A 19046-nucleotide genomic window follows, 5' to 3' on the forward strand; every position below is an offset into this window, starting at 1 on the left:
CAACTGAACTCACTGATTCACTTTAATGGTTAATATTGGTAGAAGGTGTGGCATTCTCCGCAGTAATAGAATATGTACATTTAGTGCGTTAGGTTGTGTAGAGGATGAATATCACTTTCTTCTAAAATACCAGTCGTATGACTGTCAGATCAAAACATATACCAAGATATTATTGTAATTCACCCACGATGCTTAGAAAAACTCTTATAACATATAATAAAATAAATTTTGTGTTAAATGTTGCAATGTATATTAAGGAAGCTCTATTTCTCAGAAATTCCCATCTGTCATCAAAATTATTATTTTGTATTATGTTGTACCGTGGCCTATAAACCGAATAAAACGAATTGAATTGAAATATACTGGACAAAATAAGTTACGGAAATTGGTATTTTTATGATTGATATTTTATCAGTGTGTCAATTAATAAATAGATCATTATTCATTATTTCAAAATCCCTAACTATTTTTGTCCAGTATAGGTTCTAAAGACCGATACTAAGACCGGATTTTGTTCATGGCGTGAAAACAATTTTGTTTTGTTAGTTTCGTGAAAATCATATTCTCAGAAACTACTAGGCCCTGTTAGCTTAGAGATTGTTCCATGCACTACAATTTGATTTTTATTTAACCTCGACATTATTATTGAAAAATATAGCGTTTTAAAACGGTTACAAAATGGCTGAGACCATGGAATATCACATACACTTCACAAATGCTGTATCAAACGTTATTATGTAACATGGGTGTTTGTTTCCATAACTTATGTCTTTGGGGAACACATTGACGTCTTACAGGCCAGCGTCCAGTAAGATTCCGGTTAGGAGAGGTTCCAGAAACCCAAGCTTTTAATTCCAAACTCCGTGACTTGTCCATGACATCGATGGTTGCTCATAATATGTGAACGAAACCAAGACCTAGTAGGTATTAGAAACTCTCGATATTTACAATCTCACTGGTTACTAACAGATTACAGTATACACCTGGAACAAAGGCTTTGGATTTTAAATACAGTCAAAATATAACTGCATCCGAAAATATTCAGTCTTTTATGATAATTCATGTAAGAGCTTCTCAGTTGAAATAGACTGACTGACTGACTGACTGAGTTTGGTTTTACGCCGCTTTTAGCAATATTCCAGCAACATCACGGCGGGGCACACCAGAAATGGGCTTCACACATTGTGCCCATGTGGGGATTCGAACCTGGGTCTTCGGCGTGACGAGCCAACGTTTAACCATTAGGCTACCCCACCGCCCCAGTTGAAATAGAGAGAAAACGAATGTTTCCAATCCTTTGTGTGTGATATTGTACAGCCGCTTCGCTGAATAAGTGATCTATTTCCGAGGCGTTAACATTGGTCCAGTGTGTGTACGCATCATTATGTCCATACCAGGTGTTTGTGGTAGTGTTGCTTTATCACTGTATGCACTAAGGTAGCTACACGTATCTCAATTGTCATAAAAGGCGGCTAAAGATGATCAGGCCGGGGAGCCCTGGTGAAGCTCTTGGCTACGACATAACTACACGTTTCTATAGGTTAATGCAAATATGAGTCAGTCTTCTCATCAAGACCTGTTAAGTTTAATTTTCATGCCAATACAAATTAGTGTACATTTCCTGCATCAGCGAAAATGATATGATATGCATGTTCCCAGCTACTTCTACAGTAGAGTAGATTGCCACTACAACGTCAACATCCTGCTTGGACATGTTACTTCTCAGCATGCATTTTGCATCACCAATATCCTTCTGAAGCATGTGATGTAGAACATAACTGATACGTAACATATATGTTATAAAACCTTACCTGTCTGTTTCTTCAAATAATGCTCACTATAGAGGATAGGCCACATACACAAATATTCTTATTTCTCATCAATTTACATCTTTTTAAAATTTTATGTCCAAAACCCCTTGATTTCTGTGGAAATTTACACCTTTCCTCCAGTAGAAAATCAAAACTTAAAAGTGTGGAAAATTCATGCAGGATCAGGGTCGATTTTTCGGGTTGGGCGGTAATGAGAAACAAGAGTATTTTTATATATGGCCATACATAATGTTATGATTAATACATCTTAGAAATAAATAGTCCACATTTTGTGCGAATTGGATTCAGTTTTATTGCTGAAACTGTCATAAATGAAATAGCAACTCCAACATGTGTATGAAAGTTAAGGACTTCTGACAATCCTTTTCCTTGATTTGTGTTCTGTGGTTTGTATGTACAATATAAATAACCCCTGTGTAGAAACATGTCACAGTCATTTGTGTGACCCAGAATGTACACAGATGCACTGCTCAGACAATAAATCACCCACATAAACCTGCTTCCCTAAAACCTCAAGCCTTGTTGTTTCTATATTCCTTCAAGACTTTTGATCTAGTTTTAATGTCCCTGCTGCACAGGTTTTTTTCAGTAATTTTGGCCATTACTGACCCATGTTTCCTTGAATTGTGGCAACATTTGCCATGGAGTTGTAAAATGAATAGAAAACTCTCTCTAACCACACAAGTTAGTCAGACACAGATACCTGACAACCTGTCCACAATAACAGTCACCATACACAGAGTCTGATGGAGGTGTCAAGATGGGCCTTCTTGTGAGACAAATAGTTCATGCCCCAATGATGAACTGTTACATGTATACAGGACATTTCTAAGCTGAATGTTCCTGTAGGCACCTTACATTTTTCTCATGGCACACAAGTCTATTCAGCTTGTAAAGTCCTGAATACTCACACTGGGAACAGCAATCAACCAAGTAGGTCTGCCAGCCTAAACAGTGAGAACATACACATTTAGCAATAACCCTGTAAATGTTTGACATTCTACTATTAACACTCTGGAGAGCTAGACCTGCTTTTCATCACTGCACACATAAAGAGAGCAGGAAGTGGTGTGAGACTGAAAAGCGATGTGAGGTGTTTATTTCCACCTTCAGTTTCCACAATAGCCAAGTAATTTGACTGAAAGGTAATGAAGGAAAATCATGCACGTTTTTTGTAAGTTTACTGGCAATGAAAATATTATGTACCTGACCAGTACTTGCAAGACCATTACTTCCTCATGACTTGTTACAAATGAATATATTACTTGCACATAGTCAATATATATTAATTCTAGTATCGTTAGCAAATCCAATCATATTAGAGGCAACTAAGTTTCGGCAAGCTTTTAAATTGGCTATAAGCTGCCCTCCCATGCTCTGTTGTGTCGGTAGAGGTCAAAGGCCAGCAGGGGTGGTGCAGTGGACAAATGTTCTGATGGGGATGTCATCCCCAGCAGCTTCAGGTCAGGAGCCTCCTTCTGAAGATCATGGCACAGGAATTCCAGCAAATCCGGCTCATGCTGATTTGAGGGCTGTAGAACAATATGAAGATATATACATATAACATTTATACATATCTGGCATACAGAGCTATCAGACTAAACTTTGTTACAGTTCCTGTTGGTATCCTTGAAGTAATGAACTGAGGACCTCTAAGGTCCAGACAACATATGGCCTGGCAGTGGTAGAGACATAGGGTGTAGTGATTCAATGTATTGTATGGGTAGGTCAATGGTACACATATGGCCTGGCAGTGGTAGAGATATAGGGTGTAGTGATTCAATGTATTGTATGTAGGTCAATGGTACACATACGGCCTGGCAGAAGTAGATATATGGGGTGTAGTGACTCACTGTTTTGTATGGGTAGGTCAATGGTACACATATGGCCTGGCAGTGGTGGAGATATAGAGTGTAGTGATTCACTGTATTGTATGGGTTACACATATGGGTAACAGCTAAAATGGTTGGCACAAATGCAATGGTTTAGATTAAAACAAAATACAGATTCCATTACATTTAGGTTTTTCAGCAGCAATGCCATAGTGGTCACATTGAAAAATTAAGTTTTTTGAAGGAAACTATATGATTATAATTAAGGGAGACAGACACATGAAAAGCAGATCATAACATGAGCTCTCTTGACTTCCAACTGTGCAGATTGATGGTCATGCTTTTGATCACTGGATTGTCTGGTCCAGAATCGATTATTTACAGACTGCCACCATATAGCTGGAATATATTGCTGAGTGTGGCATTAAACGACAAACAACAACCACAACAATCCATGCAGAAAAGCTACAACAGTAACATCAAGTATTTAATATGATTAAGGGACCTTTCATAATTTATGACTAGGGGGGGTGATGATGATTTTAAGGGGGTCACCCATTTTGTTCTGGGAGGTAGGGGGTCAACAATTTTGCACACGTTTGTAGAGGGGTCAGCAATTTTGCACATAAAAATATTTAAAAATTATGCTTTAAAAATACGGAAAAGGGGAGGGGGAGGGTCATTGACTTTGTACATGACATGCTGGGGGGTCACTTACTTTGTACATACATTTGGGGGTGGGGGGTGGTCCCATTCACATTGTACATGCTTCACCATAAAAATCATCATCATACCCCCTAGCCATAAATTATGAATGGTCCCTAAGAAATTCACCTTACGACTTTGATGCATGACAGTTTTTCCCTTCAGAGTTATCTCCCTTTCGGTTTTTCGTTGTAAGTCTTCAGCAGATGCTTGTAAGCCAACAAGACCATTAAACTGACTGGATTTGAAACACAGGTTCACCTTGGAAGATGCCTGAAATGACCAATCAGTTCATCTGTGTAACAACACATAAGGATCAACATGATTAAAAGATTTAAGCCAGTGAAACAATGTTTGTCAACATATTACTTTCCAAACATCAATGTAATGTGGTTCTGATTACTCATTCTAACAATACAGACCAACTGAAACATGTATGTGGGTTATATAGGCCATCTCGGTCCATCAGTCTACACAAACTTTACTGATGTTTTACTGAAGTACGGAATTGTCTACTCATAACCTAAAGGCAAAACTGTATTTCACCAGAGGTGCAGATAAGCTGCATATCCGGGTCAATACGCATAGAAACTTTCTAATTACGCATTGAAAAATAACTGTTGCATACCAATTACGCATTTATAATGTTATATACGCTAAAAGTTTAAAACAAATGCGTACGGAATATATTTATAAAAATCGCTCGCGTAATTAAAAAGACACCGATTGCTATCAAGTTGTACTGTTAGTAAACACTAGTGTTGTACTGTCAGTATAGGATGAGAGATTTTTTTTATGAAATTATTTCCATTATATTTAAGTTGATTTGGATTAGGTATGACATAAGGCAGAACATACCTGCTTTTAAACCTACTCAATGACATAATACTTAGGTGAGTAAAATAACTGAAATACGCACATATTTGAAAGCAGTGGGAAATGGAAAATGAAATACCCACTCAACATTCATAATACCCACTCCAAACAAATACAGTGGGTACAGTACCCGCATGAGATAAATCTTATCTGGAGCTCTGTTTCACAATATCAAAACATTTGAATGCATGACCAAAGTCAAAGCAGATATTAGGTTATCTTAGGATTTGCTGAATATGCATTGAGAGTAACATAGTCGAGTTCAACAGTATTTCATGAGTAATTGACTTAAGAGAAGGGTTGGAGGTCCTTGAGTTGATGGCCACAGGATTAGCTGAATTGGTAAAAATGCTGGCCCACTATTTGGGCAGTTTTGACCTTTTACAGCTGTGTCACTATTTCTCATCATGCTAAAGTTAATAACATCTCACTATGCTGAACATATATATCATGTACATATTGGGCCCTACTATTAACCACAACACGCATGCCAAAATAAATGACAAACTTATAACGGTCATTAATGTGTTCTTAATATGACTGTTGTGCATCATTTCTAAAAGGTTTAAACAATCTTAATGTAGTCATGTTAAAAATTCAAATGGACAATCTATTTTGCATTACAAAGTGAGGTACATCGTAATTAAACCTGTTAAGTAATGTGAAGTTGTTTTGTCCATGATCTATCACACCACCAACTTACGGAAACATCAAGATAAATATCTAATAACATGTTTAAAACTGTTTTTGTTCTGTGTGGGGATAGACTATTCCAAAATCTGATATTTTACCATGTTAACAGTTAAATATTATTATTTATCTCAGATATCAAAGTCTCAGGTAAAGAACATAAAAAAATAGATGCATTATTTGCATCACATTTGTTATATTTAACAGATGTGAGTAAACATAATATTTTGCCAGGTAGGTCCACTTTTTGTTTCATTTTTCAAACAGCCATACTCAACATTCTGAAAGGTACTTGAGAAATCTGTTTTTATTTCAGCATTTCTGTCTTTAAAAATGTCAAACACCACAAGGCAAGGGACAGGTGAAATCCAGTCTCCACAGTTTCATGCTTGCTGAGGCAGTTAGATTAGCTTGGGCTGTGGTAGATAATGCTTCATACCCAGTGGTTTTAGGGTGATAATGATAAAGTGTACATTCTTGTCGATGTGTCCTTGTAGTCAGAGCATAATACTGACAAAATGTACTTTCTTGTTGATAATGTCGAAAATATATTGATAAAGTATACTTTCTCACTGATGAGTCAGATATATCGTAAACTGTAGCTTGAGGTTGATATTGATAAAGTGTACTAACTGTACTTTCTCACTGACAAGTCTTGATATATTTGACCTTACATTTCGAGAGCAATATCGACAAAGTGTACCTTCTCACTGATGAGTATGATAAATTGTACCCTGTATCTTAAAGTGATCATGGTGATATCAGTAAAGTGTACCTTCTCACTGATTTCGGTCCACTTTTCCTCATTCAGGTGTTCTTGGACAGCAGATGCCACATCAGGGACCATCCCATCAACTTTCCTCATTTCATTATACACTTTCAATGAGTTATTATATTCAGGACGTGAAAACACATGTTCCACATCTGATTCTCTGTCCTCTGCATCAAAGGGGTATTGATACTCTGTGACAATAGGATGCTCCTGTAGTTCCCGTGTGACAACAACCTTCCTTTTTGATGGACCTTTATTAGAGCTGGAAATGATGAAGTCTGGTCTTTCACAGCCTTCAAAGGCACTTTTATCAGGCTTCCTAATTCCCTCAGATTCATTTTTCAACTTGGGATCTTTGCCAGCATTTACATCAGAATTCATGTTTACTGCTCTATGAGTACGAGTTGTATCTGATGAGGGACATGTCATATACTGGCTAGTTCTTTGTTGTGATAATGGTTCATGAAAATCTTCATCTGGTTTGTCCTCTTCAAAATATAAATCAGGCTTGTATACTTTGCTTATAGTCTTTCCAAAACTTGTTTCATTATCTGTTACGACATCTTGTCCAAAGCTTTTATCATTTGCATTACTGTCAGCAGCATTTAGATCAAATCTTACTTTGTATTTCAGTTTATATTTTGCCTCTGGGTCATTTCTTTCAGTCCTCAAACTACTTTTGGCTTTAGAACTGCCAGATAATTTATGTTCTGGTGTCACAGTCAGAAGCGGATCGGGCACCAACACTGTAGGTACAGCAGGAACCACACCAGTATCCAATTGTTTTGCACCATGTCTAAGTCTTGATGTTGTTGTAATGGACTGGGGTGTAAGACTCAGACGTGGATCAGGGCTGGGAAGAGCTTGGTAGAAAGTTGTTCCCTCAGAGGGCAAGTTCTGTTTTCCTGAAGTTACACCCTGACATGACTTATCTGGAGTGATACACAGGGTAGGATCAGTCTGAGACCTAAACAGTGCTGCTGGCTTTACAGATGGTATGGGCGCAGAAACAAGTGGTATGAAATCGGCAAGAAAGTCTTCATTACATGCAAACATAGTGTGTAATTCTTTTGAATAGGTTTGAGGTTTATATTCAGAAACAGGTTCGTAGTCCCTGTCACCGCGTCCAGGAGGGCAGCTGCGAGGGATGGACTCCATCCTGTGACAAACAGCATGAGCCATGACAACCATGTCAAGCTGTCACTATTCAGCAGCTCCTTCTCTGATCATTTCACATTCTGGAATTTAGAAAAAATACAGTCAAGTTTGAGAATCATTAAAATATCTTAAGGCACACATTGACTGATTGAGTTAAATTTATGCAATACCAAATTATAGTGTGGCAAGAACTAGTCTAGCTAACCTAATTATCAAATACTTTCCCAAATAACAACAAACAAAAACAGACAGGACCTCAATTATTTTGTTGATGTTGGGAAGATTGCAGTATTTCGTTTACGTATTTAACCCCCTTGATGCCCGAGTTTTTTTCAGGAGCACATTTTCATACAGTTTGAAAAGTGAACGTTGTGCGAGAATTGCGCTCGCGTGGTCCTGGATCTACGTACGGCTATAAAATTACACAGAAATGTAGAATATTAAATTTCCTTTCCGTTGGTATAAATATAAGTGCAACTACCTTGGCGGTTTGAGAAATATACACTGCTAAATGATGTCCAAAATTTTGCTATGCGTTAAAAAACAGTAATATTATCCGCTTTTTATCGCGCACCGATAAAAGCACTGTGCTACGAATTTTTTAATGTGGCTTCTTTATGGAAAGTGTGAGCGAAGAAAATACAGCCTGATATCTGAACGACATAAGTGTATATGAATTGGGTTTATGTGCTTGTGCATAACGTTATGCGCTCAACATTAAATATGACTCGCAATAAATGTCAAAAATGGATTTTCTTCTATGACGTCAAACGACGACAGAGAGGTCATACACGTACAATGATAAGGGGGCATAACTCCGTTATGGCGTAACACTAGGTCAATGTAACTCAGATCACTTGGTGAGAATTTGTTGTGGATACGGACGCTATATTTTCGTTATTTTATGTTCATGGTGAACCAAACTATTCCAATTCAAAGTTCCCCAATGTGAGCGGATGCAGTTTGGTAGTTTCACAATTTACAAGAAAAATTACAACGTATTACATGTGAAAGCACGTAATAGCGATTTGGATGGCCCTATCCAATATATAAGTTAGTTCTTAGATTCCCATATTCTCCTGTTTGTGTAGATGTAATTTGACTAATTTTGCATCGTTATTACCAGAATACTAGCCATATCTTCAAATGTAATGAAATTGCTGAAAATAATACAACATTTTAGTTGACGTCATTGCTTGACGTTTATGCATTTGCGACGTCGGAAAAAGACGACATTGGTATGCTGATTAGTAGATATCTCACCTAATGTCCATTAATTGTATAAAAGGTCTTGGCTTCTACGTCAGAATTTAACACTCTTTAGACAAAACATAAAATGACTGATTTTTCCATTTAAACAGTGTCCTGAATATATCAACAATTAGACGGTTTGATAGCGTATCTTATTGTGAACAACACGCGCACCTGTTTGGCATAAACTTAACGTAAATAAAAATAATATTTCACAACACACGAATATTTTGTTTGGGAAAAGAATTTTGTTTGTTTATGATTATGTAGCTATTTCTTTTCATACGTACGCAATGAAAGAGGCAAAAACATAGCTTTTTATATATGGAACTATATATTAGAATATGGATGTAAGATTTGTCCCGAATTAACACATGAGATGGTATATATATTTTTCAACAATTTTCCTATAAATGTAGTTAGAGTTTGATATCCTGTCATCACAATATTATTTAATCGAATATGAATTGATTATATTATCGAAAACAATGATAGAGAATTATAAAACGTTTCCAACAAACGCGCACCTGGCCGATCAATATGCATCATTCTTTTGTCTATAAAACGACACAAAATTATGCAATGAACAAGACATTCCTTTAAATATGTGTGCATATACATTTCTTAACATATATAAATCATTTTCATTAATATTATCAGTTTTACATATAACGTTGAATTAAATATCATATATGAGATTGCAATATTAGTCCAAATAAATTGAATATTATACATCATAGGAACTACAGTAGTTGCAGTTATGGCTACGTTTGATCTTCTAACACTTGTGTAAAGGTTTAGAATATGGTGTATTGCACTAAATATGTCAATTTCTTATGTAAATATGATTCAAACAATCAAAAACTTTCAAAGAATAAAACACTGTAAACCCTATATGCACGTATGATATGATATTGAACAAGGCTAAATGTAGATACTGAAGTCAGTTTCATGAAAAAGTATCTGAACTATACCCAAAATATACACCATAATATACTGACAGCGTAGTCGGAAAGATTGGGCGATTGTGTTTACTCTTGTTCAACCGACTTTCACCTCAAAGAAATTGCCTAATATGTACAACAATGTTGACGTATGACATCACTACCGCTGACCGATTTCTTACAAAATGGCGGCTTTGCTGACAAAGGTACACAGGATTTCGCGAGGACCCTTCCATTGATTCAGGGATCGTTTGTACATAAATATGACATGTAAGTAATCAGAATGATTCTGACTATCTGTGTATTGTTATATGTTTTTATCGTTTTCACTATAAGTAAGAGAAAAAGCCAGAAATGCAGATAATTACCGTTGTCGATTCTGCGTGATTTTCGTCAGTCATGGCGTCGCGCTGCACGGAAACTTTGACAATTTCTTATGAATTATCAAATCATTGCATTGTATCCATTTATAATTTCCTATTGCTTGCTACGATACTCTTTCCGTGCATATTCCAAAGGTATTGAGCCATTGCAAGCAATGAATAGACGGATGAATGTTGAAAAATTTCAGAAAATGCTCACGAGTGCAAAAATCGAATTTGTCTTTGTTTACATTTCAGACATAAGCGCAGTCTTTCAATCATAGTGTTCGTTTTCACACCCAATATGTTTTCGTCTCATTTTATCTAGACAGTTGGTATTGGTGACAAAGACCAGTTGCAATTCGATTCTAAAATGTATGGGGAATTCAGTGATACATGTTTCGAAGCTGAATATGAAATATACGTGATGTAATAGGCGTCTCAATACCGGCCTTCGCGAAACGTGATTTTGTTAACACAATCCAATATGGCGGAAAGCGCTCTACGGCATTAGTGTAAGTGCATTTTCGAAAACATCCCAACCGATTCTAGATTCATCGGCAACGTTTCACAATTATAATAAGCGATTTTATGTAAAACTGATACCAGTGATCATGAATATGTTATTTTTGAAATTCAATAGTGCCAGTAATTATCCGATTTTCACATTTCAAAACATACAGCAAATAACGCTGTGAATCACGATTTCGTACTGTGTCAAAAATGGCGACATTTTCGATGAAGCCTATTGTAGTGAAAACTAGTTCACCACTACGGCGGAACACCTATGGAGCTAGCTATGGCTCACACTCTGTGGTAATATAGCCCTAACCTAAGGATTTAGGTAGACCCCAGATAAGGCGTTGTGTACTCACAGAATGGCTGGCATAGACTCGCTGTTTTTCCGGCTGTTCCTATCACCTCCCGACACCGGTCATTACCACTATCTCTAGCAAGGGTGACCGGCGATCACCATATTCTTCCCCGTTTTAAAAGGCCCCCTCCACAGGAAGTACACCATGCCATCCTCAGCCAAGGGGTCTTCTCGTAACTGTCTCCCGAGGGGTATCCTTTCTGTGCGGCACACCAAGGGGTCCTCCCCTCAGTCACACTGATTCCGCAATCACCTAGCTTCCGGCTCTCTGGTGTGGATTCCACCGTATCCTCGGTGGGACCAATCGTCCATAACATATAGGGTTCGGGTCCCACTCGTACCAACAAGTAAGACCCGCAGTCTTTTACAGTCTCTAGGAAAGTCCCACTCCGCTTCGGAGCGACACTGATGACCTGCCAAAGGCCATCCAACCCCACCTAGCCATTAGGTGGGGCCAACTGGCTGCTACTGGCGCACACAGACCCCACCCCGTCTTGGGTGGAGCCCAGAAAACATTAGGCATTACACGAGCCTCACCCTACCATTGGATGAGACCCACGGCGTCCCCCAGAGTGAACAGCAGAGCCGCGTTGACTTTTGTGGTCAAGAGAAGTCCCTCTTTCTTGCTACCACTTGAGCCACATAGCACAGCAACACTGGAGCTCAGGGTGCAACCTTCTGGCCCAGTGTCGGGACAGTCTGTCCCCATCAGCACCCTATCCTCTGGCACTGCCCTTAACCACACCATCTGGCCCTGGGGAAATTCCACCACCCGGGAAGTGAAACTGAAACAAGATTGTGAGAACCCCTCCAACCATTCCTGGTCCGTCCCCTCCTCTCTGGTAAAGTTCGGGACTACCAAGGGTTTATCTTGGGGAAGGCATTCCTTCAACACCCGGATGACCCGGGTGTGGGATGATCCGGCCAGCTCATCCCCCTCAGGCCCACGAACCCATACCACTACCGGGCACCCAGCCGGGATGTTCGGTGCCAGCTACCTCAACACTTCTTCCTGTCCTCTCCACTTGTTGGCCTCTGCGGTGTCGTCCAGCCCCACCACGCAGAGGACGTCCCGCCAAAGACTTAGCGGCAGGCGGAGCGCCCCGTCAACCAGATTGGCGTCCACTCTGGGGTGCAATCCCACAACTGTCCTACACTTGGGATCAGTGTGAATCTTCTCCGGGTAGGATTTGGGGTCACTCTGCGCTTCAAAAGAATGCCCCTGACCTTCTGTCTGATTCTTGTTCACCCCACTGGGGTCCCACCTGGTAGGGATCTCTCCCAAGTAGCTGTTATCTTCCACCCCTGTCACCCCCCTGACTGTCCAACGTCGGCCAGCTAATGGAAGGATGTACTCTACGTCCTTGTGGAACTGGTCCCCATTTTGACAGCCCCCGCATGGGAGCTTGTGTAACTCAACCAACCTCTGGCAGCTGTCACAGTCTGCTTCATCGGCCAGGTCTTTGGTCCCTGGACGATATTCAACCCTCATGTCATATGGGCTCAGTGTCTCAGGCCAGCAGGCCAGCTGTCTGTCAGACGATTCGAAATTAAGCGACCACCTCCAACTGTTGTGGTCCATTCGCATCAGAAAATACTGCCCCAACAGGTAGTGGCAATACTCTCTTGGAAGGCGAACATCCACCAGCATCTTCTTGTGAGTTTGGCCATACCCCCGCTGCTCTGGGGTTAATGAGCAACGACCAACACTGGCCCCTCTCTCTTGCCCTAAGGGTAGCTCCATCCTGACAGCTAGGCCAGAGCCGTCTGTGTCCAAAATACACATGTCCATCTCGTTGGGCATGTCTAGCAATGACAGTTCCGTAGGACACCCTCCCCTACCTTTGCAATGGAAGAGGCCCTACAGATAGCGCTGTTGGTCTCCTCATAATGTCTGTCCTCAACTGCATTGCCAACGTGCTGACCCTTTTGTACCTTCACTAAGGGGTCAGCTGGGTTGATCAAGTACGCCAAGGCAGAGCATTGCCCTTGATGTAGGTTCCCCAAACTTAATGCACACCGTCTGGTTTCTGAAAGAGGCTCCACCGGGGATTGGTTCAACTCTTGACTGTCAAGGCATGGTAGTCTGGTAGCTGTGTGCGGTGCACACAACACTGCCCTTGGAATAGCCCCTTGGCACACAACAGACTCTCTAGTCCTGATCGTTACCGGGATCTCACACCCGCCAATGGTAACTGTCCATGGTTGCATATCAATGTTTGTGCAGTGCCTGTCGGCTAAGTGAAGTCCCAGGATGAGCTGATTGCTGATTTGTGCCACCAGCACCTCCTGCCGGTACGTCTCTCCATCCATTTGGAGGCATGCCTTACCTGTTATCGAAGCCCCCATCTCCAAAACGGGAGACTGACCACCCTCCCTGGTGTGACCGTCAGGTATCCACAGCAGCAAACATTTAATGTTCGGACCTGTGTTGCTGAGGAGAACACCATCTGCATCCTCCTTACCACAGCTCACTAGGGCGCCATCTGGTGGCCAGGGGGGTAGACCCCCTTCTGCTATCATGCTTAAACCCCCTGTTCTCGCTTTGATATTCTCTCCGCAACCTCTCACAACCTCATCAGTTGTCTCTGTCAGCAGTCTTTCTTTCTCCATCGTTCTTCTTCTGGTCCGCAACAATCTCATTCATCTGAGTGTCATCAAGACTCACGTCAAAAGAATCATCTGTTTGGTCGAACAGAGTGACCGGATGCTTAGGAATGTTCCCTTTTTCTGTTGCTGTGTTTGCTGATACAGCTACTTTAGGTGAAGATGATCGAGTAGCATTCCCAGCAGGAACTCCCTGTGTCGCCTGTGACTTTGCTGCCAAAGCACTTTTGGTGGGTGATCGTGTCGCTTTAGCTGCTGCAGAACGCGTTGATTTGTCTGCCGGAGCAACAGTCTTGATATTTGCTGGTGTAGTAGGTGTAGCAAGGGCAGGAACCAAGGGTACTTCGGGGACAGTCAAACCCTCCCTCACTCCTTCATAATCTACAACATCCCCCCTCATCCAAGTCTACTGAACCATCATTATCCCTGAGGTCCAGGACTGCATCATCCTGAGTGTGTTCACTCTCGTCAATCATTGTTTCCACACCTTCACTCTCAATGAGGACTTTGTACTGAAACAGTGCATTAACCAGTCTCTGCTTCCGCCATTCAGCGAGTTCCAGACGTCTCTGGTAACAATAGTCAATATTATTCAATCGACTCCTGACCAAATGACATTCACAGTACTCCTCTCCCAGACCGATGGCCTGCTTATGCAGGTTCACAATAACATTCTGATAGCTCTTGAGCTCCTCAGTCACCTCCTCATGTTTCTGGAGAAGCGATAGAACACTGGCCTCATCCTTGCCAACGTCTTCCATGGACCCTAGTTGTAAAGTGTCCTTCATCCAAGTGTCAACCTTGCCAGAATCAGCAACGAACTGGTGGAAATCCATGGCAACAAACAGTCGCTTCCTTCGTTCATCAGCGAGGTCCACCAGGCTGCGCCACTGCTGTTGACCTCATTGATGTGTTGCTGAATCTTGTCAGCACAGAAATTGCCTGCAGCAACGAGGATGTCTCCCACTTGTAGTACTGACTGGAGATGGCTGTGACGGGCATTCATCTCATCCTCCATCGTGTCATGCTTGTTCAGCAGCAGGCGAGTACTGGTGGGGTTAAGTCCAAAGTCAAGTGATGACATAAGTTGTTTCTTCCCCCTGATCCATCCTTCCTCATCTTTCATGTTCCTGTAGAGCTGCCGCTGCTTGCGATCCTCTTCCACACGAGATTGTCTCTGCTCAACAAGTTTTTTCAGTTCATCATAAGCCGATTCCAAAATAAGCATTCGTTTTTCGACCACATCAGGGTCACAGAAGTCCCACAAGTCGTCTTCAGTAAAACGGGAGGCTGAACTGTTCACAGTTTCCACCTTCTCTGCCACTACATGGATGTCTGCTTCCAATAGGCGTTGCTGCTGCACGAGATCCTCCACCTCCATCAGGTGCCAACCATCACCCTCAGATGTAAGCCAGGCTGTGGTCCCTTCCATCCAGGCCAGGTTGCACAGCATCTCCTGGAAGATCTTGTGCAGGCTCAGTGTCAACTCCAAATTCATGCAACGAGTGTGAAGAAGCTCTAGCAGGTAATTCCATAGTCTCAGCTCTTCATCAGTGTCAATGTCATAGTAGTCATCTAGTTCCATTTCTGATATTGCAGCAGTCACTGCCTGTAAACGCTCCTCATTGGCATAGACATCGGTCATACATGGTTCATGGTCAAATCTAGCAACAAGTCGCTCCAGTTCCTTTATTCTGATCCACTCCTCCCTCACTGCATGCACAGACGGTAACTCGGAAGCGGACCTCCTGGCAGTTCTCTCATCCAGCATCTTACTCATAGGGTCATATCCTTCATTGCACTCCCCAGGTTTTGTTTTCCTGCACACAGGGGCTTCATGATGCAATCCCGCCGCTTGCTCTGGTGTGGCTGGCTCCGGCTTTACGCCCTGGAACCAGCCCTCCATCCCTCCGCCACCTTGCTTTCATCTCACAATAGGGTTTGGTCCACTGTGTACGTCCGTCCAGGAAACTGGGGATCTGAAAGGCATACCCCTGGGACAGGGACCATACGGACTGAACCCATACGGCGATGTCAGAGGATGTCCTGCGCTATCTAGCCGGTGAATTGCTCTCTCCACTGCCTCAGTGCTATCTTTCACTGCTGCGGAGGTGTTTTTACACAATTCTACACTGTTAATGGACATTTCGCTCACCGTCCTCATCATAAAATCTGCGTTCCTTCTGTTCAAGTCCCCCATTGACCGCATCATTCTGTCCATCATGTTTACCATTCCGGTATCCCGTGAACCGAAACTGTGTGCTCCGCGTGCCGATTCCAATCCTGAGCTCTGTTGGGTATTACTCCCATTGGCCTGCATCTGTGTATCTTCATTGTCCTCGCCCCCCGCGTGCCAACCTTTCGAACCTGTGGTATCCTCTGGCTCTATGTTATCTTCCAAACTATCCTGTTTGATGGGTTGGATCCGGTTCTTCAATTTCCCACTTGGGGTGTAATCAAATGTTGACACTAATTCTGCATCATGATTAAATTCTTCCAAGTCCGGTATGTCTTCCGTGGTAATATTAAACCCTGTTTTCTTCAGTGTCACCAATGATTTCACTTGATTTGGAGACAGTCCTCTCTCCCTCAAATCCTTCGCGCTTGAAAGATTTACATAAATGGGTTGTTGGGCCATATTGTTTTGTTTATAAAGTCCACTTTATAATACCAACTAACTACCCTGGTGCTAGTGGCTTCAGAGCATTACCCTTGTTTATCCCTCTAGTGGCCAACCTCCATGGAATGGTACCAACACAACATGTCCCTTACCTCTACACTCTCTCAATAATCCGTCCGTGAATATTCTTTTCCGTGAATAATCCTCCAGGTGAAAACACAACATAAGTGTCCTGGCACTTGTCCGTCGAATTGACCTACAGTTAGTGTCCTTTAATCCTCCGCTGTTTCTGTGTACTCCCGGAACAACACATCCCTTGAATGTAAACACTTGCGCTTTCTTCCGCGCATGCGCAGAATGTTATCCTCATGCTGTTCGGCGCGCACTATCGGTAAAGGCACCAAAATCCACAAAGTCGCCCGGCGTACTATGAATGTACTATAGTCTCTCACATAACTCCTGAAGTTTAACAAAAACACTGCCTGTGTTGTATCCGGTGCTTACCAGGCTAGCTGGAGCACCCGTGGGGTGAGCCAACCACGTGACCTCCACGTGAGCCCACCCAAGCTGAAAAATCCTTATTAATTTATTGTAAATAAGATTTTTTCTAGCCTAAACTTCCGAGACCGCCCTGGAATAACTTTAAAATTATTATAACCTGCAATGCGCTTGCTGACAAACAGTAGATCTAGCTGTAACTAATCCCTTTCCTAAATGGCGGGAAAACTGAAAACCACGCTGCGATTCCCCGAGATAGGAAAACTTAGATTCCCACCCAGGAACGGTGTTCGCGGCGTCACTGTAGTGAAAACTAGTTCACCACTACGGCAGAACACCTATGGAGTTAGCTATGGCTCGCACTCTGCGGTAATATAGCCCTAACCTAAGGATTTAGGTAGACCCCAGATAAGGCGTTGTGTACTCACAGAATGGCTGGCATAGACTCGCTGTTTTTCCGGCTGTTCCTATCACCTCCCGACACCGGTCATTACCACTATCTCTAGCAAGGGTGACCGGCGATCACCATACTATTTTGAAAGGTCATTTTCAGCACTTGAGCTTTGTCTAAAATAATAGTGGATGGTATCAAGAAACAGGAAATTTCCCACAGAATTCGAAACTGTGAAGTGTATTTGTGTGCATGGGATATTTTAATTTTTATAGGACTTGAATTTGAGGGTTGAAGGGGGAAGGACATATATCAGTGTTCACAAATTGTGTCTCAAAGTAACAGGACATTGGGTCCTGTAAGTTTCAGATGTCTGTCTGACCCATTAGAAATTCACAGGACCCATAGAATAAAACTAAACACACATTTCAGATTTAACATTTCTTATAATTGGCATTGAAATTATAAACAAACATAAGATTTATAAACAGCAAACAAGTGACACATGTCATATATAACAACTTCAGTCAAAGTCATTGTGAAATATACGGTCAGACACTGGGGCTGGCGGGTTGTAGACTTCTGTCCGACCGTTGGCGAATCTGCCAGATTTGTCAGAGGGTCAGATGCTATTCGTGAACACTGATATATGTCCCTGTGGCATCCAGGGGGAGTACTGCACTTTACCGGGCGCACTGTTTCAGATTAATTAGCGTTGCTGGGGTTCCCTAACCCTAACCCCTAACCCTAAGGATCGTAAAGGGTGCCTAACCCTAAGGATCGTAAAGGGTGGCATACCCTAACCCTAACCCCTAACCCTAAGGATCGTAAAGGGTGCCATACTCTAACCCTAAACCCTAACCCTAAGGATCGTAAAGGGAGCAGCGAGGGCTGCGCCCGGTAAAGTGCATTCTAGCCCACTTATTTACCCATTCAAATTGCATAGTGTTAATTTTATTACATAATGAACGCTCAGTGAGAAAAACGATAGATATCTATATACTTCTTCAGTTCTTGTCTGAACATGTCTCATGTTATCGGTTTGAAAGTACACAAACGAAGAAAAGACGGGCGAAGTGACAAACATATAAAAAGTAAAGAATTAAAATGAAATAAAACATTCCGAAAACCAAATATACTTACAATGTAAAATAGCGATTACTTTTAGATGATGCACAGACCAAGACAAAATTTGATAATTTCATAACACTCCAGCAACCATTTGTTTGAGCCGCCACACGATGACCCGGAAACACTTTGTGCGCATGACGGCCACTAAAAACCGATATTCGTGTCAACTCATATTATTCCGGAACAAACCAAAAGCAATTCGTCGCCAGTAGCCTTTCGATATCGGCTTCTGGAATGTCAGTTTTAGTCGGATGCTCTAAAAGTGCCGCTTCCTCCATTCGTCACCAATCACAAGTTTCAGTAACTGCAACAAGTTCCCATTGGCCTAATCTGGGCGCCGTCTTTTTAAGCCGCTCATAGGAAACCAGTACTGTTTATTAGACTGGTGTCCTTGCCCATCACCACCTGGTAAAGCCGGTTCCCTGCTCCCCATGCGCGCGTCATCTTGCGCCAAACTATAAGGCGATATGCGAGACGGGGCCCAGCTTAGCAGTAGGGCGGCG

At 41.8% G+C, this 19046-nt stretch overlaps 1 protein-coding gene across 1 annotated transcript; it reads right to left on the reverse strand.

Moving 5' to 3' along the window:
• Positions 1-2099: 2099 nt before the first annotated feature.
• LOC124272597 lies at positions 2100-18882 on the reverse strand. The gene is made up of 4 exons (XM_046707797.1): positions 18556-18882; positions 6711-7945; positions 4499-4642; positions 2100-3364 (listed from the first exon to the last, which is right to left on the reverse strand). The coding sequence occupies exons 2-4, from the start codon at positions 7896-7898 to the stop codon at positions 3188-3190; spliced, it is 1509 nt and encodes a 502-aa protein (XP_046563753.1). The 5' UTR covers positions 7899-7945; positions 18556-18882; the 3' UTR covers positions 2100-3187.
• Between the last annotated feature and the right edge of the window lie 164 nt (positions 18883-19046).

The sequence above is a fragment of the Haliotis rubra genome, unplaced genomic scaffold (assembly GCF_003918875.1).
Source record: "Haliotis rubra isolate DU_JTF1 unplaced genomic scaffold, ASM391887v1 Scf1709, whole genome shotgun sequence".
Classification (NCBI taxonomy): Eukaryota; Metazoa; Mollusca; class Gastropoda; order Lepetellida; family Haliotidae; genus Haliotis; species Haliotis rubra.